Here is a 23,330-nt window from a genome sequence, read left to right as displayed (position 1 = left end):
TATATAACCTCTTAAACAGGATAGAGTGTGCATCCCGGCATGCTAAGGACACAATACTTACCTAACAGTGAAAGTCCATAAGCCACCTTATGTGGTCCATAGACCCTGGTGACATGTATGGCGGAGAAGGTGGAGATTCCAGCAGTGGGATATCTGTCAAACTCAAAATAGGTGGTGGTCTCATAGGCAGGGTAGAACCTAAATCTGCCATTCCTTCCAAACGTGCACCCTCATAAATCGGTCCATAAAGCTTGCAGAATATTGACTTTCACGGGGAGCTGTGTATGAACTCAACGAATGGGCCTGAGAATGTGTCGGCAATCCAAACCTGCCTTAGGCTCCCCACCACCCAAGCCCCTCTGGCCTGGCACAGAAGACAGTCTCCTGACCAGCCTGGACCACATATGCTTACCTTGGACATGAACTGGATCCACCCGCAGGCAGCGTTGTCAATGGTGTCCAGCTGCTGCAGCAGGGTGCTGGCGTTGGGCATGGAGTAGTTACTGTTCATGATGGTGCGTAGGATATCGCTGTCCGAGGCATTCAAGACATCCAGATGCTTCTGCAAATCTTCGACAAACTACACAAACCCACCCCAAAAAATAAAATTACAAGCGAGTAGCAGCCAAATAAAGCACAGTTTCTGAATTAAATGTAACTACTAACAAAGGTCACTACAGAATTGCACAGCTCTGTCTGGACAGGTCTACTTCTCAGCCTTAGCATAGCATGCAATCTATGTATACAACAAACTCGGTTCAATAAAATTTTCTGGGCACTCAGTGCAATACATACATAGAAAGAGGAGATAAGGATTAATGTAGGTAAAGCAAGAATGAATTAGAAAAAGCATAACCACCGTCAAGGTATATCAAAAGGGTGGACTTTAGTTTGAAATAGGCAAAGACTATTACTATTTTATATGCCAATGGGCATTGTAAGATAAGGTCATGGTCTACCATGGACATCCTAAGACCATGCTACTAGCCTGAATGCTGTATCTGATATTTAAATTGGGAACCTGCGCATTGAAATAGGTGTTGCAAAATTCAACAAAAAGTGAAATGCATAGTCTGAAAAAAATACAGAGCAAGCAAAGGAACCAAGATGACTCCACAGTGAAGTTAAAAATACCAGGGTCATGCACTCATCTAATAAGATCAGAGCCTCTGAAATTATAAGCCAATGGATTGCTACATTATGCGGCAGCGTTGACTAAATTATATGGGAGGAAAGGGCAAATTTGGGCAGCACATTCTGTGAAAATACTATTTTGTAATTGTTATTTAGACACACATTAATACTGTCAGAGCAAATGTTTCACCTCATTTGCACAAGTTTAACACCTGAATACAGAATCAGCAACTGAAAGGTGACTAATCAACACGTAAAAATCCATGCCTCTACGGGGCCCAGGGTGGGACATTTATTTAAAGCTGCATATTAAGAAGCAGATTGTGAACAAAAATGGTAAGCGTGAAAAAAACGCTGAGGCTACAGAATGACATAATTCAAGCAGCCCAGACTGTGGTACCATTGTTAAAGTCCTAGATGGGGGGGGGGGGGGGGGGGGGAGTCCTTATTTCCGCATTATTGCTTCGACGTAAGCGGGTGTCTGGATCATTGATCGATAAGATGTGCGGTTCTTCTCTCTTAGTATTAACAGAACAGAGTGCCATACACACATTTCACCCAGAAAACAAATGGTAAATTTGCAAGTGGTAAAGCACCTGGAATGTGGGAAGACATGCTGAAATCAGTGTGGGAACATTCATTCTTATGTAAATTCCCCATTGCAGCACCCACAACTCATGGGTCTTCATCTGAGGTGGATCTTGAAGTTAGGCTAGTGACTCAGTAGCTAAGGGAGGATCTTCACCTGCTTTGAGAGCTTGGGGGACCTTCACCTAAGACCACAATAGGAGGATGAAGCGGAGGAGACTTGAAATGAGTTGCGTGAAAATGGTTCTCAACGTTTTGCAAGACCTTAAGCAGAAAGTCCTAAGCTCCCATGCCCCTCGGCGGACCAAAGTACCTCCTGCAGCCGCTGAATGCGCCTCTGAAGCTTGCCTTCCTCCAACGAGGTCCGGATCTCAGACGAGATGTTGAGCCACACCTGCGCATAGTGGGTCACATTCCCCACCAGTGCAAACGTTTCATTGGCCTGAAGAAGGACAGAAAAAGGGAATGCAGTTACCTGAAACTAGACCTGAATAAGGGGTGAGAGAAAGGGTATAGGAGACATTACATTTCTGAAGGGACATTGACTGCCTTGATAGGAGCTAAGCCAGGGTCTGGCATGGCTCTAAAAGCCAAAAGCAAAAGATGTAAAACAGGCAACACAGGTCATGAAAAAATATGGTAAAGATTTTAAAATGGAAAACATGTCAACATTTCATAGTTTCTCCAACAAGCACATACAATTTTATCACATGAATGAGTGACCTTTATTAGAAATATTTTTTAAACCTGAAACATTTATGAAAACCGGATGTACTGACTAGGATGTTACTCAAAATGTGTCTGTCATGTTTTCTACTGATTTAGTCGATATTGTTAGTAAATGTGAAGCAGCAAGATTATTTTACATTAACTATATATGTGAGGGTTTTGTAGAGCACAGATCTTCAGTACAGGATCTGTGCTCTTATCAGCAATTAGTTATTCATACTTAGTAATTCGTACTTGTTAAACTGGATGTAAGGAAAATGATGCATAGTGCAGCAAAGCCATAGGCTGTGGCTCACACAATTTGGTCAAGTAGGCAAGCCGGGATTTCAGTTCAAGCCCCTATATTAAGCAGCTCAGAGATGGTAGGGTTGGTTATACGTTATATCCATCTCTCTTCCATTTAACTCCGAAGGTCAATGCTTTCTGTTCAGTTATTAAATTAATGTTAATATCTGTAGTTCAATAAATAGACTTACCACACCTTAAATCAAAATAACAACATATACACGAATATATAACGGCATAGTCATGAGATTAAAACATTTACTTTTTTATTGTGAACGTTTTAGACTCCGATGATCAAACACAAGGACAGAACATGCACGACTAAAATTATGCGGCCCTTTGCAAGCGTCTCCTTGAAGAGGTGTACCCTCTGGAGCAAACTGTGGGGCTCCAATGTCTTTAGTTTTCACCAATTCTTTGATTGCAGTCACTGAGGTGTCCAACTTTTCCTAACACCGTTCTTTTTCACGAATCTGCCGAGGCAGCAGGAACATAAACATAAAATAGAATTTCTGACCTCCCTTACTCTGCTAGCTCGCCTGGCTAGACAAACAACGATTTTATAAGGAGGTTCAATGCTTCCGTGACAGCAATTAATTAATAAAAGCAAAGAGGCCAAACAGCCCCACATACTTTGCTCCTCGGGCTTACAGGGCTTCAGGGGGAGAGAAGTTCTGTTTGCCCATAGGCGCTGGAAGTAGAGGTACGGGTGGCGGGGGATAATGCAGCACATAACCAGCATAGGATGCATGATGAAACAACTACTGCTCAAAGACCGAATGCCTTAAACACAGCCAAACCACTAAGACTACACTCTTTTCAACGACTACCTTAACCACGAAAAATAATCTTTTGCTACTTTACCCAAATATACATCTATGTATTTATTTAAACGCATGTTTGAAACCACTGAAAAAAAAAGTAATTAATTTTAACATGGCTTTTATCATATACTATTTTAAGTTAAAAAGAAAGAACATGGGTGGTGAAGGTAACCTACGGAATTTTTCAAAGATACTGAATATAGAGAAACACACACTTTTCATTCTTCAGCAATGTTAAAACAAACAAATTAAATAAATGTCATGTTTAGCAGTCACCCTACTGGTCTCGGAGTCCTTTGTGAACAGTAGGGCTTCAGATGAAATCTGGCGCCCAGAGTGTCTTCCCTGAAATAGTTTGTACCTTACTCGTGCCCTTCCTAAATCTTTGTTTGCAGTGCCGTCTATTGGCCAGTTTTATGAGGAGGTCGTTGTTCGTGTAGGTCATGGTTTAGGAAGTCGTGCTTCATTAGGAGGTCGTTGATTAAGAATCGTTGTTTACAACACTCGTTGTTAAAGTTTCATTATTAGGGCTGTTTCCCCTATGCTGGAGTGCAAGAGATGAATGAGCAATAAATATGCCTCTAAATCTTGTGTTTATCTTGTCACAATTGTTGTGAATTCAAGGACAGAGGTCAGATGTCAGTCTATGTCTTCTGACAAATTGTTCTTTCATTTGGTAGCTGGTGTTTACTTTTACTTCTTGGACTGCAAAGTAAGAGGATTTTGTTAAAGTGACCTAGGTGGAAATCTTGCTTTGGTACAGGAAGTGTAAGGAAAGTCTGTAAGCAACCAGTATTTCTGAAACACACAACAACATAAATACTGGTAAATTAAAGACATACACAATTCAAAATATATCCACAATTAGGAAAGAACAGCTGAAGTAAATTTTTTTGTAATTCTGAAGTTTGATGGAAACAAAGATAGGATCAGAACAAAATCAACACTAGGTCCTTCTTTGGTTCTGCTGTTTTGTCCTTTACTGTTATGTTGCATCTGTTTCCTCTTTTTCTAGGTCTGGAGCACAAAGCACCGGGACACTCCTTTGGAGTAGCCGCGCACTATAGAAGACCTATAATAACATAACATAACATAACATAACACACTTGATTTGGTAATCCATAAATTATAAATATTTGCTGAAACAGGTTTCCACACATTATCGTGTGTGTGCTGTAGAGTTTTACGAATAAAAATGCAAGTCTATGCATATCTAGAGACCATTTAAATGGAAAATGTGATATCTGTAAATGACAGTGTGCGAGTGTAAGGGCCCTCCTGTTATGGTTAAATGGAGTTCACGGTGCATACGAGGGTAACCAGGAGAGGTACGTACTCTCCCGGTAACCGGGCCCTCGTTGCGCATGCACACTCGTACGTGAGTGCGCAGCTGGAAAAAGGATCTGAAACCGGTTAGCGACCTTGCCGTAGGCCTACGAATTTTTTGAATGCAAAATTGATAAGTAGGATGTTAGATTTGGTTAGGAACACACTGTATTAGACATTTGTTAAGGTTAGCCCTTTATACCTGTCTACCTTGCTGTAAATCTAATGTCAGAATTTTGCATTTAATAATTATGTAAATAATGTTTATTTTACCAATTTTTTATTTGTTTTCATATTTTAATAAATACGGCCGGGGGTCCCGAGACTCCTGCCTTCCAAAGAAAACTCCTCTCATGACTGATTACTTTAGGGGTTGATGTGGTGGTGTACACGACAGGGAGGGGGTGGTCAGTAGTCCCAGACCATACTACACCCTTACCACTCTCCTGCTGACTGGGTGCCACAACTTAGCTACACTAGTTTTTTTGTACAACCCTTGCATTTTGCACAATCCTTCTGCCTACAATGCTAAATCATTGATAGTAGCACCGCCGGACTGGCAGTACCGGGCCCTGTGCGATTACCCAGGAGGATGGAAGGGTGGGGTCCGGTTTTGTTACTCAGGCCAATTTTGTTACTGGGGGCTGTTGGTAAAATCGGCTCCCAAGTATTCAAATCAGAAGGCCGCCTCTCACTCAGTCGCCTTCCAATCTACCAGTGTATGGCATGATGTCAGGACTAGATTAAGCAGGACGATACAAAGCCTGAGCCAAAGGAACTACATTTAGCCTGTTGTTCATCTTTTATTTCCATGAGGTCAGTCGTCATGAAAATAAAAGGCAGTCCTGCCGATAAAGTTATTAGAAAAAACAAGTGATAATTGAAGAATCACCAGAAGGGCTATAAGTAGAAAAGGTTTTAACAACGATTGATGAAAAGGAAACCCCTCCTATAAAAACAGAAACGGTACACACACTGCAAGAGCTTGAAATCGCCCATTGATTAAAGCGACTAGCCAGCAGCAAAATTAGACTGCTTTTTAATGAAAAAAGTGTCCTGAAGAAGGTGACGACTTAGATCACCGAAACGCCGCGTTTGTGCACATTGTAGAGGAAGCTGCACCCTTTAGCAGATTTCGTGGGAGAAAGGGGAGAGGAGGTGTATGATTTGATCAACTTTAAAGAGGTCTGGGAATATATGGGCAATGAGGTGTGTGACCTTTATCCCTACTTACCGAAAGGTGTTTGACATACTCAGATATATTATAAAGCTCCTTTCTTCCAGTTAACCTCTGTGCACTTCCTGGAATGGCAGAGTGACACCGTTGCATGCAAGCATACATGTACGTGTTGAAATAAAAACATTTGTTTAGTGATATTTTAAGCTTGCTTTGGAAGTGACTGCAATACTCCCAGTTCCGTGTGTGCACGTGTCCCTTTGTTGAATTTTACATAATGTGGAAGGTTACGTACTTCTTTCCACTCTGCATGTTATTCTTTTATCATTGTGTATACGGGTGATATGTAACCCCCCCTTGTCAGTCGACGCCTGGTGGCCTAACAATCTTGGCCAGCCCCCTCTGCCCAAGGAACAAATCAAGAGCTTGGGAGTCTGGCTGGAACCCACCCTCAGCTTTCGGGTGCAAGCGCGTAAGGAAGCAGCCACCTGCTACGCCCTAATGAAGGTGATAAGGAAGATCCTCAAGCTCCTCCCATTCGAAGCCAGGTGCCTTCTGGTGCAGGCTTTGATTTTATCCCGGCTAGATTATGCAAATGCAATCTACTTGGGAGCTCCACAGGGAACGATCAAGATCCTGCAGACGGTTCAAAACTGTGCAGCTAGGCTGCTGCTGGACTTGCCCCGGAGGAGTTCAGCTAAACCTGCAGTACGCCAACTGCAATGGCTGTCGGTGCAACAAAGGATATGGTTCAAGGCAATGACGATTGGACACAAAGCGATGATAGCATCTGGACCTATCGTGTTGCAACATCTGTTCCAATCCTATCAGACCCTGAGGACCTTAAGGTCCAGCACTAGGAATCTTCTTATGGTGCCTAAGATAAAAAGAACCTGTTCATGTGGCAGACGATTCCCCCTACAAGCAGCCAAATTCTGGAACCAGCTCCCTGACTCCGTTACGGCTGGAAGCCAACCATCTGAAGTTCAGAAAACTGCTAAAAACATTTTTGTTTTCATGAGCCGGTGAGGATTGACTGGGTTTGTCTGAAGCGCTGGGATGCTCACGGATAGCCATGCGCTATACAAATGTGTAGTCATTCATTCAAACATGATTATCGCCTCTATATACATTCCATTTATTCCATATGGAGGACCACTTTTTGGGGCACCCACATGAAACATACACGGTCTTTTCTCGGAACATGCACCAGTCCATGTCCACCCTCCAAGACACTACCATGGGCGGCTCTCCCGCTCCCCACAGTTGTGCGATATTCCGTTTGGCCACAATCAGACCCAATGTAACCCAGATTTTGTCATTTCTACTGTGGTCCGTGGGTTCTCATACATTCAAAACACATCTCTTAGCTTCCGGCCTAAGGACAGCCCCCAACACAGTGCTCATGCACTCATGTATCCTCGCCCAGGAGTTGTATATGCTCACATTCCCATATCATGTGTATAAAGGAGCCCAGCAGCCCACACCTCCGCCTGCAATTGCCCTCATCTGTTTTCCCCATTTTGACTAGAGTTGGTCCAGAAACATATACTCTATGGAGGATCTTCAACTGAACAAGATGCAGTCTAGATGAAATTGTCACCTCTTTTGGGGACGGGATTGCCTTCTGCCACTCTTCGTCATCTAATTCTAGCCCGTCTCCTTCCCGGTGGTGCCTTAGAGGCATACGAGGATTCTGAGTATTATTGATCAGCTTCTTATAGGTCAAGGATATCGCCTTATCCGGCATTTAGCCATCAAGTAACCTGTCCTCTAATGGCAAAGAGTCTGGGAGGGAGGTGCCTCTTGTTATGCTCGACAGGAGTGCATGTCTAATTTGTAAATAGCAAAAATCCTTCGAGGTAGCGAGCTCGTGACTCTGCTGCAGAGCGGAGAATGTGACCACCTCTCCCTTATCCCATAGATCGCCAATTTTTGAAATCCCAATAATGTCCCACCTGTCGAATCCCTTTGTGGTGCCTAGTGTGCCCACAGAGGGGTGGCCACCAGGTGCGCTGCCCAATAATATTTTTTGATGTCGGGCAATCCGATACCACGGTCATACCAACCTAGGACCAACTTCTGTAGGGTGATACAGGGTCTTCCATCCCATAGTAGATCTCGCTGCAAGCTCGCGATCTCTCCAAAATATCTAGCTGGGACCAAATCTGGGGCATTTTGCTTTGCATAGAGGAAACGCGGGAATGCCATCATTTTGAACAATGCTGCCCTCCCTAATAATGAGAGTGGGAGCGTCTTCAAGGTAGCGACATCTCATTTAAGCCTCTGCAAAGGGGGGAGCAGGTTACGCTTGTATCGGAGTTTGGGGTCAGCCATAATAAAGATACCTAGGCAGTGAAAACCCTCCTTCACTGTTTGCATGGGGCAGTCACGGGGGGGCAGACCCTCTAAGAACATAAATCAAGGACTTGCTCCAATTACGCCTATAGCCAGAGTACCTCCCAACATTCGTAAAGATGTTAAGGACAGTGAGAAGGGAGGGTTTTGGAGAGGCCAGATATAAGAGGATATCGTCTGCCTACAGGGAGATGCGGCCCTCCCAGCCTGCCGCCCACTTGAGTTCCCTGACGGAGGGGCACCACCGGATCAACGTCACTCAGGGCTCCAGAGAGAGGGCGAAAAGGAGGGATGACAGTGGACATCCTCGACTGGTCCCACAACCCAACCCGAAGACCTCAGATTTCTTGTTATTTACCACGACCTTTGCCATGGGCTTCGTGTAGAGGAGTTTGATCCATCCAACGAAGCCAGACCTGAACCCCAGTTTGGTTAAGACGGTGAAGAGGTAGGACTACTCTATCGTGTCAACTGCCACAGTGGCATCTAGTGAGACCACTACAGCTGCCTCCTGGATCGTATCTAGCTTACCTGGCACTCCGGGAGGCGACGTAGATTCAGCCAATTCTGTTTTTACTATTTTTCATAAACATGTATTTAGTTTTAGCTTCTATAAATAATATTTTTATTTTATTTTAATCCTTAAAAAAAAATCATATACTTTTACCGCAGACAAGTTTCAAAGTGGCCCTTTGCCTTGAAACTAACCCCCAAATAATTATAACAGTACCTCCATCCTCAAATCCAGGGTAGACCACTTGTAGGCGGTCTGTGGTGGCACCCTGTTGCGTTGCTGTTGCAGCATTTGCATTAGTACATGTGAAAAACACAGAACTCATGTCTTTGGTGTCTCTGCAGACTATTGGGAAACACACCTTCACTCTGAAAATGTAGCTTTAAGAGCCACTTTTCAATAGGCCTTGAAAAGCTTTTCCCTTTAGGATATACTGACAGGGTAATAGTTTGAGCTATGCTGTTTCAGCACCAAGATTTTACAGCATATCTAAAAACCATTGACAAAATCAATAGGTTCCAAAGGCAGTACCTATTGGGTTTGCCAATGCTTGTTTTTCTTGTTGTGGTTGGCAGTGACCTTGATCAAAATCGAGGGACTTGCTGCTCCTAACTTCCTGTAGTAGGCAGCCACGTTTTCTCCACTTCTGTGGTGTAAAGCAGCCCACATACAGAACAGTGCGGGGAATAGGTTCTTCTTGTTCTGGCTCTAGTGTTTATGTATGGAGAGCAGTAGAATGGGGGGGTTACTGAGGCCCACCTGGTGAGAAGCTGAAAGTCGTTCCCAGATGAGAGATCCCTATTTATAACTTTTGTATTTAGATACATTTATATATTTTCTGTAACGTGATCTTGCATCCAAGGAGCTATTCTCAGTGGGTCAGCGGACTATTGCATCCATTTGAGGGGGAACTCATGGTCTCTAATTTTTATTCCGTCAGGTCCACTCAGCCGCTCATTCTTGCAAAGTCGATAAAGTGAGTACCATTGAATGGTGCAACAGTAGATATCTGTTGTTTCATCTCCAAGCATCCCGGGGCAGGGCGCTGACTTTGCAAATACAGATGTTGTGTTAGTCCAACACCATGAAAAAAGGGCTCTATTTATTAAATAATTAATTGAAAAGGGGGTGTAACAACTTTTTATTATTAGGCCTTTCGTAATCCCTGAATAGGGAACTGGGCGTACAGCAACAGGGGTACATGCATGGTGCTTGAGATCGCTGTAAGGCACTCTTGAGCCTTGTAGCTTTGACTGAATCTCAATGGACCCACCTTGGGCGGGTAAATGTTCCTTTTCGCTTTATCTTAGTGGTGAGCAGCTGTGCATAGCCCGCTTGTTCATAGGCATTGTTGGATCAAGCCTCTGAACATAACCCCGCTATGTTACTGGCAACATAACTTTTCTACGCTGTTTCCGTTATGCTACTGTTGGAACAAAAAGGCGGAACCGTCGGCCCGAACTGTACTTCTCTTATGCTGGTGGTATGAGGGCCTGTGATGTTTTCAAGAAACATCTGAGGAAGATAGGAGTGAAACAACCTCTAATGAATGTCTGCTGCATTGACTTCAGGCAAGTCCCCAAAAATGCAGTTTTCTTTAAGTTTTTGGACCATTTCCCTTTGCATCCTTCTGAGGTCACTGAATGGATCCTGGTGAATTGTGTTACTGTTTCCCTTAGTCCACCCTCTGCTGATATAACGGTGGGCTGGAGAGCACTTAGTTTATTTATTAAGGGTGGGCGTAGTTCGCGAAGTAGCGCTACGTGTAGCTATGCAAAGTGCACTTCACAATACGCGAGCTACGCGTAGCACTACGCGAACTGCCTAGTAACATGTTCGCACTGTGCAAGATGTCGTTTTCAATTATTGCACAGTGCGGAAAAGCCTCCGGCACTGTGCAATCATTGAAAACGGCATCTTGCACAGTGAGAGCTGTACTTTTCTGCTGCTCGAGTAGATTTTTACTCGAGCTGCAGCTTTCTCAAAGCGGACAGGTAGTTTCTCATAGTGGAGAAGTGTGGCTCAGGGGTTAGAGGCGGCAGACCCGGAAGCTGAGATCGGACCTGGACCAGGGTTCAATTTCCCGCCTCGGCGGGTCTTGGGCTCAAAATTCCACGGACTCGATAATTCTCGCTCCGGTGCCTTCTCGACTCACGGGTTCACACTCTGCGACTCTGGGCAATAGCTTGCTTAATCTCCACAACGGCCCCTCGCGGCGGGATGCCTGGCTTTCACCTTGTGGATACCCTGCCGGGGTTATTTAACAGGGGAATACCAGGACGGGTTCCCTAAGCAAGCGCCGGGAAACCCTTTGTGGGTAGCTGTGCGCTATATAAGCTCAAATACATTTACATTTACATAGTAAGCGGTCGCGAGCATGTGCGACCACTCGCAATGAGAAACCTGAGCTCCCCACTTTGAGAATCTCGCTGGGAGGTTTATTTTCCATGCTCGCTATCGGCAACTTGATGTTGCTGATCGCGAACAAGGAAAAAGTCTTGCGAGGATGTCATTTTGCTTTCTCGCGGTTGCCAACTTGACATTGAGGATCGCGAGCAAGCAAAAAATGACCGCAACGCTTGTTCGCACTGTGCTACGTACAATTTGCGTAGTGCGAAGTTGTGCAAACTTCGCAAACAACGCGAGCGTAGCATGTGCTTTGCCCAGGGTTATTAGTTATCTGAAATGTACAGAAAGTGTAGCAGTGGACCTTGCAGTGCCGCACCTAAAACCCAGTTCCAATTTGTTTTTTGTAAGTTTTCTGTGCAGCCACCCTCGACGTCAGCTGCTAATTGGCGTCGCTGTGTTATCCAGATCACGGGTATTTTGTTAGGCTTGCATGGGGGCGCACAGGAAAGAAGTCCAAAAAAAGTTGTCAGTTTTGAGTATATGAAAAGTTTCTTTATTTAGTATTGTTCATTCTTGATAAAAGCATTCAAAATACAAATTGCAGGAAAATCAGCCAACGCGTTTCACTCCTACCAAGGAGTTTCTTCAGGGAGAGTGCTTCGGTTGGCAGTCTGTACCAGAGTCCTCGAGAGACGTAGAACGTGTTCCTTACCTCCTTATATTCCTACTTGCCTGCCGAGTAGGTGCAGCTACCTATAAGTACTTGTTTTCTCCTTGCATCAATTTCGGACCACAATGAAATCTCTCAATGCAGTTGTTTCAGTTTCCCTTATTTATCCTCTTTCTTCTGTGGCGCGTCACGCTCCGATATTAAATATCCCAGCGAAGGAAATCATATCCGTTCCTTCTCCCACCGTTATGTGTTGGTTCAAAAGTAGTGAACCTGATAAAGTGTCCTCGTTCGCGTCAATAGAGCAGCATGGTTATTATTTATCTGCTTGTAATTCTCATCCGCCTCATGAGGGCGTCTAGTATATATCAACTAAAGGATTGTGATGTGAACTGTTCTAAATAGCCTAACATTCTAGGGGGGCGGGGGGGGTGGATATCCAGACCCATAGCCCCTGCACTGGAGATTTATGCTGCAAAAGATGTAGGTTGTGGGTTGTATGGAGCTGAGCTCTGGGGTTTTAACAATGTTGATGTACTTGTTACGGCAGAAAACAAGTTCTTTAGAGAGCTCGTTTCGCTTCCTAGGGGTACTCAAATTAAGCCACTCCGGTGCGATTTGGGTCGCCCCTCAATTGAAGATCTAATTGTTTTGCGCCCGCTTCTCTAGTGGGCCCGATTGTGGCGTACACCCGAGCTATCCTGCTATGCAGACGGCTTAAGAGAAGTCATGAACTTGTAGGGTTCTCACAAAATTGTTTGGCTTGCTAGAATAAAAAAGCTTTTACTGGCTATTGTTTTTAATATTGCATGGGAGTCAGGTGTCTGTGTTAAAAGTGGAAATTAAGAGAGCCTATTGGGCATGGGTAGATTCTCAAGATCTCAGCGATACTGACGTGGGGAGGTTGGCAGATGAGTTCCGCTTGCACAAGACAGTACATCGTCTTGAACCCTATCTGGACTTCATTAGGAAACCCAGAGATAGGGCACTTTACATTCAGTTCAGAATGGGAACTCTTCCCGTTCGTGAACGTACATGTAAGTGGAAACCACCCAACCAAACACCTGTTGACTGTCCATTTTGTACTGGTGTACCTAGCCACTGAATTCCAATGGACTGTTTTGGAACAACCTTTTATCCCAAAACACACAGCAGATGTGACTAAGTACCTGCTGACGAAAGAACAAAGATGGGTACTCAAATTGAAGACTCACAAAGATGGTTTGAATGATGATATTCCTTGGTCTACTTTGTGATTTAGCCCTAGAGAACAGTACGGTCCTAGAACATCATGTTCCTGTCTGGACACTCTCCCTCTCTTTGACATGTACACACTGGTCGTAGAGAATACACCCGTGAGAGTTGGCCCATCTTGACAGTATTTAGCCCTAGAGATTAGTAGGGTACTAAAATCATGTTCTTGCTTGGACACTCTCCCTTTCTTTGACATCTACACACTGTTTGGAGAGAAAACACTATTCAGAGTTTGTCCATCTTAACTACATGTGGGGCTATCTCCTGTATTTTCGCAGTTGTCCTCTTTAACACTCACTATTCTAAACTTATTACAGACGGACTGTATTAATATATAGGTGGGTTGCAAGTTTTTTCTGTATCAAGAGCTCTTTGAACTAGGCTCTGTATTTGCCAGCTGCCATGAATGGCAATTTTCAGCCTTTTTGACCTTTAGGGCCAGTCCATCATTGTTCACTTGATCCAGTGTCACTGACTTAAAGCTTTGCATTTTTTGCCACCAACAGTGACACAGGACCGAAGGTTGTTTACTTATTTCTAGCCTTTTTGCCCCCACGGGACCTCGCTCGCGTTGTGTTTATAGTCAGGTTACACTCGTCTTCGTAATGTGTTTATCTCCGTCTCCATGACGACCAATTGACTGATCGACCAATGACCTCTCCCGGTCTTTAGTCTAATAGCCAATAAGAACGCAGGCTTGTTCGACTCTGAACCGATCACATGAGGCAGCGAAGCGCCCCACGTGATCACGCGACCAATGGCAGCGCGGCTTATTAACAGCCTCGCTCTGGCCTTCCGTCACCTCCCCAGTCGGCCAGGACGCCGGCCCTGGAGTACCGACGGATAGGTGAGTGAAGTCCTTTCTTCTTCTTTCCGCAATGCTGCGCATTTCATACAAACGGTTTCTTTCCCCAAACGGGGACTCGGCTCTGCTACTGCTGGGTACGATTATTTAAAGATACCAATACCATTCGTTATCGGCTACCGATAACAGGAAGTGCATTGTCCCTGTATGTGCATACTGTGTCTGACATGTGTTCTACATGTTTTCTAGAGCGGTGCTTCATCTTCCCCTGAGCCACTGCCAGGTGGGGTGAGGCCAGTCTACCTTACAGATCGAGGTAAGGACTGAAAGACATTTGGCTTATAAAATTTCTTTCCAAATGAATTAAAATCGGGCTATACTAATATAAATTGCCTGTATATCAATACTTTGAGTGTGATGTTACGTTTGATCCTCATAAAATGGACTTTCCTGTCAGCCCATTAGATAATGATAGCTATACTTAACCCTCTTCTCTTTCCATAGTGATCAACACAGACTGTAAGGGCACCCGGAGCATTCAGGTGACCATGTGCACTTGTTTTTGTTTTTCCTGGTGCCACCCTTCACTTCACTTAGTTCACTTGGTGCAGTAGCTCTAATTGTATTTTGGTCCTGATGAATGCAAGAACGCAATAGTCCCTTGATTGCAGAAACTAGTCGACCATTTTCACCTCGGGCGGTCTACATAATCAGACAGCCTTAGGTTGCACTTATTTTTAATATTGGTATGCTAGGCACACATAGAATACATTTTGTCAAGTGCTTTCCCTAAACCAATTTTAATACACTTTTCTCTTGGTTTTTTTCACTCCCTCACTTTTTCCAGCACTGCACACCCCAGTCCCATGTTTCTGGCCACTCATAACATCGAGTAGCATACCACACTGTCATTGCCTATACCTTTCGAGGAACCCCTTACCACCGGGTTGACCTCTGATTGTGGCACCGATCTTCTCAGACGGGTGGTACGGATAAAATCCCAAATGATGAAGGGCGGATCCGTATGGTGACTGATGGGTATTTTCCTCATCCTGTTGAGAGCCTTCTGTGACGCATCTTTTTAGAGTTCAGGGATTGGTTGGCTTTTCTTTACTTTTGGGCACATCTCTTGAGACCCTCTGGTACCTTTGTTGTTTATAGTACCTGAAATTATCACACATTTTTTCTTTGTATGTCACGCTTATAGCAAACCTAGGTCGAAATGGTTAAAACCTGTCTGCCGTCAGATTGAGACCAAAAATTATTCTTCTGCCCTCAGAATTTTGCAGACAGATCCTAACACCACCCTAGCTTGCGGGGTGGCCAAATTCCTTAGTTGGGCGTGGGTGATCAGACTGAAAGACTTACGTTGACTCTATAAGGCGACTACTTTTTAACTTTGTCCAAAGCTGTAATTGGTTTAATACATTTTTATTATATTTGTATTTTTGTCAAAGATCTTTTTAATGTAGGTTTAAAATGAATTGTGATTTTAACTGTAGATGTGCTTTTTAAGATATTTTATTTTGAAATAAAGCTTTGTACTACTACTACTATATTTAAACATATAATGAAAAATGTGTTGTAGAATGTACCATATTTCGCTATTTATTTCCATTACCCCCTCAAGCTTTGCTTCAAGGGGTCAGGCTTGCTTGCTGCGCAGCATATGGGGGCTGGTCCGACCAAATTTGCCACGGCTGCTGTGGGATCCCTGTCCAGCCCTGGATGGCAGCACCCCTAGTCTGAAACCGGTTCCAGCTCCACTGTGTTTGGCAAGGTTTAGTCTGCAGTTTACACTTCAAAAACGTGGGGAACGGGAGCGCGCTCGTGCAATGCGTCCGCCCCAATCCAAAATCTGGGGGTGGTGGGACTGGGAGTGAGGGAAAATCCACCGTCTCCTACGGTGGCAACATCCATGGCTACATCCATGGTCAGGGGGCACAGCGTGTTGACGGTAATATAGGCACTCAGGGCCAGCTTTAGGGCAGTGCCACCGGTGTGGCCGATCTGGGGGCGCTCTGATTAGCAATAACATAAGATTTAAAAGTAGCTGGTGCAGAGTTCCTTGTGCCTCCACATTTCAGGCAGCAATAACTGCCGAGATCTCTCTTGTGATTAATGTTCCTGCTACAGAGAGAGGTCGGAGTTTTGTCTAGTGACAGTTCTGACTGGCCATAAACTAGCGCAGAGGCTTAAGATGCCTGCTCCAAAAAGAAGATCTGTATTTAAAGTGGATAGATGAGTGGATTAGTAAAGCCAATAAAACTAGCGCCTTAATACAAATGAAATGTATGCGAGAGAGGGGCTTTGGAGAAGTGAGGGGCTCTTTAGCCGGGTGATAGTGAGGGGATCTGAGGAGGTCATAAAAAAAAAAAAAAAGATTGTCGCATTGGGCGCCACTAAGCGCTAAAGCCGGGCCTGGCCTGGCCACTAAGCGCTGAAGCCGGGCCTGGCCTGGCCTGTATCCATTTAGGCGAGCACGGATGGATGGATGCTCACGGCACTGAGCAGTGTGAGTTTTCAGATGAACACTAGGTGGCAGCACGAGCCTATGCACTGTTGAAAGTGATCATATTTTATCCTAAGTGAACAGGAATACATAGTTTAAAACTGGTTTTTGAGACAGTTAAGATGAATTTTAACCGGGTATCCAACAAAGATCACGTAAAAAGTTAAATCACTCAGCAACTGCCCTTCTAAAGCTCCACAAACGTACATGCGCTTAGAAACAACAGACATCACAGATGCGCCTCGAAAACGCTGAAACATGATGCAGCCACTGTAACGCCTGATTTTACGGTTCATCGGGCGAGCGAAGTACGACGATCGTGTTCAGCAGTAACAAGGTGTCACGGCACGTGCTGCGCCCCGCGATATGTGCATCGTTGTTAAAGACGCACGCACACCACGGCACTTCGAGCACGGCGCCGTCTGCACTATTTTGATTGTGTATGATACACTTCACCTATTTTGACAATAAGTTCTGCAATTTGATTGAAATGTGGAGTGAAAGTGTATTGCATAACAAAAAGAGTCCCACGGAGCCGTCTATTTTGTTTCTTGCTTCTAATCTGGTTTCGGATTCAGGCTTGAGGTTTATGTCCTGTGTATTTTGTTTTGTGCTCCACGAACCCCTCACAAAATTGTTGTCCAAGACCCGCTATATAAATGCTATATAAAAGTTACACATGGAGTAGATGGTTATTCCTGAAAAGGCGCCTTAAGCCGTGCAAGGGGTACGGAGACGCTGGATAAATGCAATGCAATGCAATGCAATGCAATGCAATGCAATGCAATGCAATGCAATGCAATGCAATGCAATGCAATGCAATGCAATGCAATGCAATGCAATGCAATACAGGAACAAAGCCCAAACGAAAGTACATTCACTCCAGGCAATGTATATTTGGAAAAAAAATGTGCAGGTCCCCTGAGTGGAGGTATTTGTGCCACACTGAATGAACATAAGGCCAACAAAAGCACCTTTGGATGAGTTAAAGTTCATTAGGAAGGAAAGTTTGTTTAAAAAAGAAACATTAAGCATGCACACTGTAAAGAAATGAGGAAATACAGAATAGGCAGAACAAGGCTGCACTGTGTTACTACACATTGTACTTATTCAGTCACTAATGACTATTGGCATTAATCAAAAACAAAAAAAACAAAAAAAGGAAGTACATTTCAAAAATGCAAGAGTTAGGATCAATCTTCCCTCTATTTTTGTCTTTGTGCGGAAGCAAAATGTTTGTGAGTGCGCTTTATACAGCTGTGTGCAGAATCAAGATTGTAATATAAATATCTGCTTGGAGGTGTACGGCCCCCAGTAGTTACCACAGAGAGGGATAGGGACTAGGCCTGGGCAGTAAATTCCGTTCCGCTCATGAAATTTGCGGAATTTGGGTAATTTCGTGTTCCGCGGAGAACGCAGGATTGCCAAAAATTCCCAGAATTTTTTGCTTGTTCGCGCTTTCAAAATGCGTGTTCGCGAGATATTTCTCATGCAAACATTGTTCACGAACAGGAAAAAAGCATCGCGAACTGGCGGAACAAGCAATTCCACATGTTCGTGGAACTTCTGCGTGCTTGCGGAGATTTACCGTTTCGCAGAGCTTTGCGTAGCACGACTATGCAAATTCCGCCCACCCCTAATAGGGACTTGGTTCCTCATCAACACAGTATATATAAAGTGGCACAGCATGGTAACATTTTAAAGTAGACTTATTTTTGGTGTTACTTTATTATTAGTATCCTTAACTTTAAATTACAGTGGAAGACAATATTTGGTTAAAACCTAGATAGAATTTTATAGAGTTTGTTCCCATTGGAATTAGGACATTGTAATTAGGACATCTGGGACAAAGCATACTGTCTAAAGCACACAGGAATAAAAACCTTTCTTTGGTCAAACCTAATGAGATTTAATAAGAACTTTACATGGACTTTCCGGGAACTTGTACGTGGGGTTTTGAGGAAAATAAGAAGTACAATTTTAAGTATATTTGGTCAGTAACTGTAGTGAAAAATTAGAAAACATTTAAATACAGTGGGCCTTCACATTGGTTCTGGGACTATTTCGGAGACCATTATTGAAATATGAATCGGACATTTAGCTGGAAATGCTGATCTTATATGGCTACAATAGGAACACAGAAGCATGGCTTCATTTGTGAAAGACATGTGCTGTGTCCACCTTTTCCTCAGAATCCCACCAGTGCCACTGTTGAATGCCAAGGTTTCTGAATACCAAGGTTCTCTTCTCTTGATTCACCTCATGCATCCTTCACCCACCACATTACTCACCCTCACCCCTTTAACTCACTATTGAAGGCTGCTTCTCATCCCTTCTTTCTCCCTTTGTTACTGTTTTGATAGTTCTGATAATTAAAAATATGTTCCATACCCCAAATAAAAATGCTGATGGGCCCCACCTGCAACCATCAGCACAAATAAGCACAGCTTGCAGTGGAGCAAAACGTATGGAAAAAGATGGATTTTCCCCAGGATCTGAATGGATTTAGAAGGTAGATCTAAACAAACGGATAGAGATGGGGCAGGACCGCCTCATACTCTCAGCAGTCTTTGCAGCAAGCAGTGCACAATGAGGGCTAGAAGAGACTGTTAGCAGCATGACGAATGATCGCATTAGGGCTAAACCACTGGGATACATGAAAGGTGACTTGGGAATAACTGTGCTTGGGGAGGGAGAACTGTCTTCATCTCAATTCACAGGAACAGTAGTGAGATAGTCTCGACCCAGACCTGGAAGTTATTTTTAGTGCCACAGGTATGGTCTAGCCTACCTGTTCATGGTAGGATGACCTCCTCAAGCACTGCAAATACCATTTAGCAGTGCATAGCATTTGAAATGGTGATAAAGGTCCAAACATCTGGTGAAAGAACCACCACCATCGCTTCAGTATGTAGCTGACCTGGATTGCACAAACAGGCATAGTCTCCCTCTCTAGAAATGCAAACTATTCACACTGAGAATGTATTATGTATTATAGTAAACTAGAGGTCACTAGAATAATAGATAAGGCTACACAGTGTAAGCCTGTTGCCCAGTTAAAAAACTCATATTGGAACCAGCACAGCTGAAGAGCCCTTGTATACTTTCATAGTACTAACACTTCTCAGCAGTCCACCCTTTTGATAAGACAGGGTCAACACGTCCTTGAATGGATATCTTTAGGAGGTACCGTTATTTAGAGATTTGCAAAAAAAAAATATGGTGCTATAAATATTGCCAGCATGTGAAAGGATTTTAAAATGCACTCTGTAGAGTTACTTGAGGCTCTATCAAGTAAATGGTTAATAATAAATTCCCATCAGTTTATTGCAAAGCCTGTGGGATCATGTACAGTGGCCAGCTTAAATCCCATATACACACTTGACTCACTTTTTTCTCCGATTGTCTTAATTTAGCAGATTGTCTGATTTCCTTTTTATCTCTGACAAACAAACAAGTGTGGAGGGTCGGGGGGAATATTTAACGACCTGTCTGCTCACTCCCCAATGATCAGAACAATACACAAGAGAGCAGAACAGGTCTAGAAGTGGTGTGTGACCATAGCAGTGTCTCAGGGGCAGTAGGCTACATATGTAAACCAATGTTACCGGAGGTTATGGGAAACACTAGGCTAGTACAAAACCCATCAGACCACCCATGTGGTGGAGTTTACGTCACGTGGGAATTGCAGATCAATCCATATCAAACAACGGCCATATAGTGCCTGTATAGAGATGGATGTCGGAAAACTAGCAACGTGTTTGCCATATGGTGGACTAAATAGTGTGCAGTGCCAAAGAAAAAGTGATAAATAAAATTGACTAAACAGACTCTGAGCAGACCTTTTTAAACAGAAGTCGGTGTGTCAAAAGTTAAAAAACTGCGCCAGGTAGAACGGCTACCATATGGCGCTGTGTGCAGTACGGTCAACATGTTTCTGCCTACGAGGGGATATTGCCCCGGCATTCTTCAGGACCTAATTTAAATCAGCTACTGCTAACATGACTGTGATTATTGTGTACAGAAATAAGATTACTAGTAGTGGCACTATTTAGTCCGCCAATGGATTGAGGCTAAAGGGCTAGTTAAGACTATGACTCTAATGCTCTCTGGGGGGAGTCCTACAGATAGCCCTACAGATAATGAGGTATCGCAAACTCATAACCATGAATTCTTCGAAGAGTCTAAAAAAAAAGAAGAAAAGGGCTTTCTATCAACGGAAAGGGCAGCGACATCTACTTTATCGGCACCCGTGGCTACGGGTAACGAATTAAACAAGCCATCTGCTGAAAGGATGGATGCAAATTTAACCGAAGCCACCAAGCCAGGAGGTACAGATCACCCCCAATTAGATACTATACTGAAACTCCTGATAAATCAAAGAGCAGAATCGGAGCTACACTATCAACAGCTGAAAAATGATAATATAAGACTGCAAAATTCCATAACTGATATAGCCTCTATATTAAAGGGTATCACACAGGAGATAACAGAGCTCCAACAACGTACGGTCTTAGTAGAAGAAGGAACCCAACGACTTGATTCCACGGTGGAGCGTCATGATGCCGAGCTAACTCAACTTCAGGGGAAAGTTGAGGATTTAGAGAATCGTCAAAGAAGGTCCAACCTCAAACTCTATGGAATACCGGAAGGACTGGAGGGATCTGAACCGAGAGCTTTCTTAGTGAAATTACTACCCCGAGCATTCCCGGACCTCTCAGACTGGGATTGGGACTCTCAGGTGCAGAGAGCACACAGACTACCACCTGTCCAAAAGCGTTAGAGTAATAAATTTCCACGCCCAATCTTGGGCGATGGGGGAAGGGGAAGAAAAGAAAAAAAATATTTTCAACCTGGTAGAAAAACTTGCTGAGAGCCTTTTTTTATTAAATTGTGCTATATATTTTGAAATGCGTATAACAATGCTGAATTTCGACAATATCTTTTTTATCAGAGATGTATAACATTAGATGCTTGTCTTGGAATGTTTCAGGGCTGAATAACAAACGTAAGAGGCAGTTAGTGGTCATTGTTCTGCATTCTGTCCATCAACTGTGGTTTTTGCATTTGTCACCCCGAGTGGGATGGGTATGCTCAGACGAGAGTCCCATGCACTCCACACCACTGGATTCAAGCAAGCCGGGCTGAAGACGGCTGGAATGCCAGAAACCGGTCCTCGGAAGCTTGTTTCCGGTCCAGGGAAGGCATGGCTAGGCAGTTTGGGGTGGACTGTTCCCATGAGGCACAGGGTCAGACTGATTTGCATATGGCCATGTCTGAACTGGGTTGGTGTGGAGTGAGAAAAAACGATGGATTTACGCCCAGATCTCTGTACTGGGGTGAATGTATGACATTGTTCTGCATTCTGTCCATCAACTGTGGTTTTTGCACTGGTATATGATGTTCACTATTCTAGTGAGCACCTTGCACCAGTCCAAACAACTCCTATGGTGATTGGTTGTAAGTCAACCTTATAGACCAGCTATCCTAATGGTAGCATGGACAAAAGCAGTCTTAGGCTAAACTCAAGAGGGCATGTGAAGCCAGCTGTTTTACCATATGCAATCCTTTTAATAACAAATGAAAGGACACCACACAAGTTATACATTATAAAATATATGTATTTATCATTAGAATAATCCCCTGTACTCTTTATGAGGACACAAGCACAAGCGTTAAACAAAGAACTTCATATAACATACAATAGTTGCACAAATTTGGATATGATATGATTTGGCTTTTATAAAGCGCGGCTTACACTCCATGGAGCATCTTGGCGCTAGTCATAACGTGTCACAGAGGAGAAAATAGGGAAACTACATAATACCAGGTGAGGGGGAGAAATTAATGGATCTGAAAGTAGATTCTAAGGTGTGGGGGTTAAATTAGCGCTAGACAAAAGGTGTCAGAGGCATTAAAGATCCAGGTTTTAAGGGCCTTTCGAAACAGGTTCTCTGAGGGGATCAGACGCATGTGGGCTGGGAGCTTGTTCCAGGCTCTGGCTCCCAACACTCCTAGGGATTTTCCTCCTTTTGTAGTGAGTCTGAACCTGGGGACCACCAATAGGTTTGAGTTGGAAGATCTGAGTGAGCGGGAGGGAGTATATCTTCCAAACCTTTGGGACAGATATGTGGGACCTGACTGGTGGTAGGCTCTGAAAGTGATTAGTAAGATTTTGAATAATACTCTCTTGTGGATAGGTAGCCAGTGCAGGGTTCTAAGTGCTGCTGAAGCAGATGACTTCCTGGGAAGTCTCAGCACTAGGCGGGCGGCAGCGTTCTGAACCATCTGCAGTTTGTGCAGAACAGCTTTGTTGGAGCCTGCGTAGATGCTGTTACAATAATCCAGACGGGATGTGATGAGGGCCACTGCTACCGTCTTTCTAGCTGTCAGGGGGAGGAGGTCAAAGAACCTTCTGAGGCCCTTGATAATGTTAAAGCAGGACCCTGCCACAGTGCCTGCTTGTTGTTTGAAAGATAGTGCTTCATCAAACCTAATTCCGAGGTTGCGGGCCGACTTGATGGTGTTCGGCGGGACTTCGGCATCTTGAGGCCACCAGTGTTTAGGGGAGAAAAGGTTGTCTTGGCCGAAAGGAAGAATTTCCATTTTGCCTGTGTTGCACTTGAGGTGGTGGGTTCTCATCCATTCAAAAGTTGCGGTGAGACAGTCTCTCAGATTTTCTTCTGCTGTAGTCGTGTTGTTGTCCAGGACAAGGATGAGCTGAGTGTCATCAGCGTAGGATATCGTGCTGATGTTGAAGGATGTAATGAGCTCAATCAGAGGGGTCATGTAAAGGTTAAAAAGA

General features: G+C 44.0%; 1 protein-coding gene across 1 annotated transcript in view; it reads right to left on the bottom strand.

The window, feature by feature from the left end:
• ABCA2 (ATP binding cassette subfamily A member 2) overlaps positions 1-23,330 on the bottom strand; it is a 696,743-nt gene that overhangs the window by 288,438 nt on the left and 384,975 nt on the right. Inside the window, exons 11-12 of the mRNA XM_086921159.1 lie at positions 2,036-2,164; positions 413-580 (exon numbers count right to left, since the gene is read on the bottom strand). Coding sequence (XP_086777285.1) covers positions 413-580; positions 2,036-2,164 — 297 coding nt within the window. The remainder of the gene's footprint in view (positions 1-412; positions 581-2,035; positions 2,165-23,330) is intronic.

This window comes from Lissotriton vulgaris, chromosome 5, assembly GCF_964263255.1.
Source record: "Lissotriton vulgaris chromosome 5, aLisVul1.2, whole genome shotgun sequence".
NCBI classification, from domain to species: domain Eukaryota; kingdom Metazoa; phylum Chordata; class Amphibia; order Caudata; family Salamandridae; genus Lissotriton; species Lissotriton vulgaris.
The sequence above is the reverse complement of the archived record's forward strand: the minus strand, read 5'-3'. Positions and strand labels throughout refer to the sequence as shown.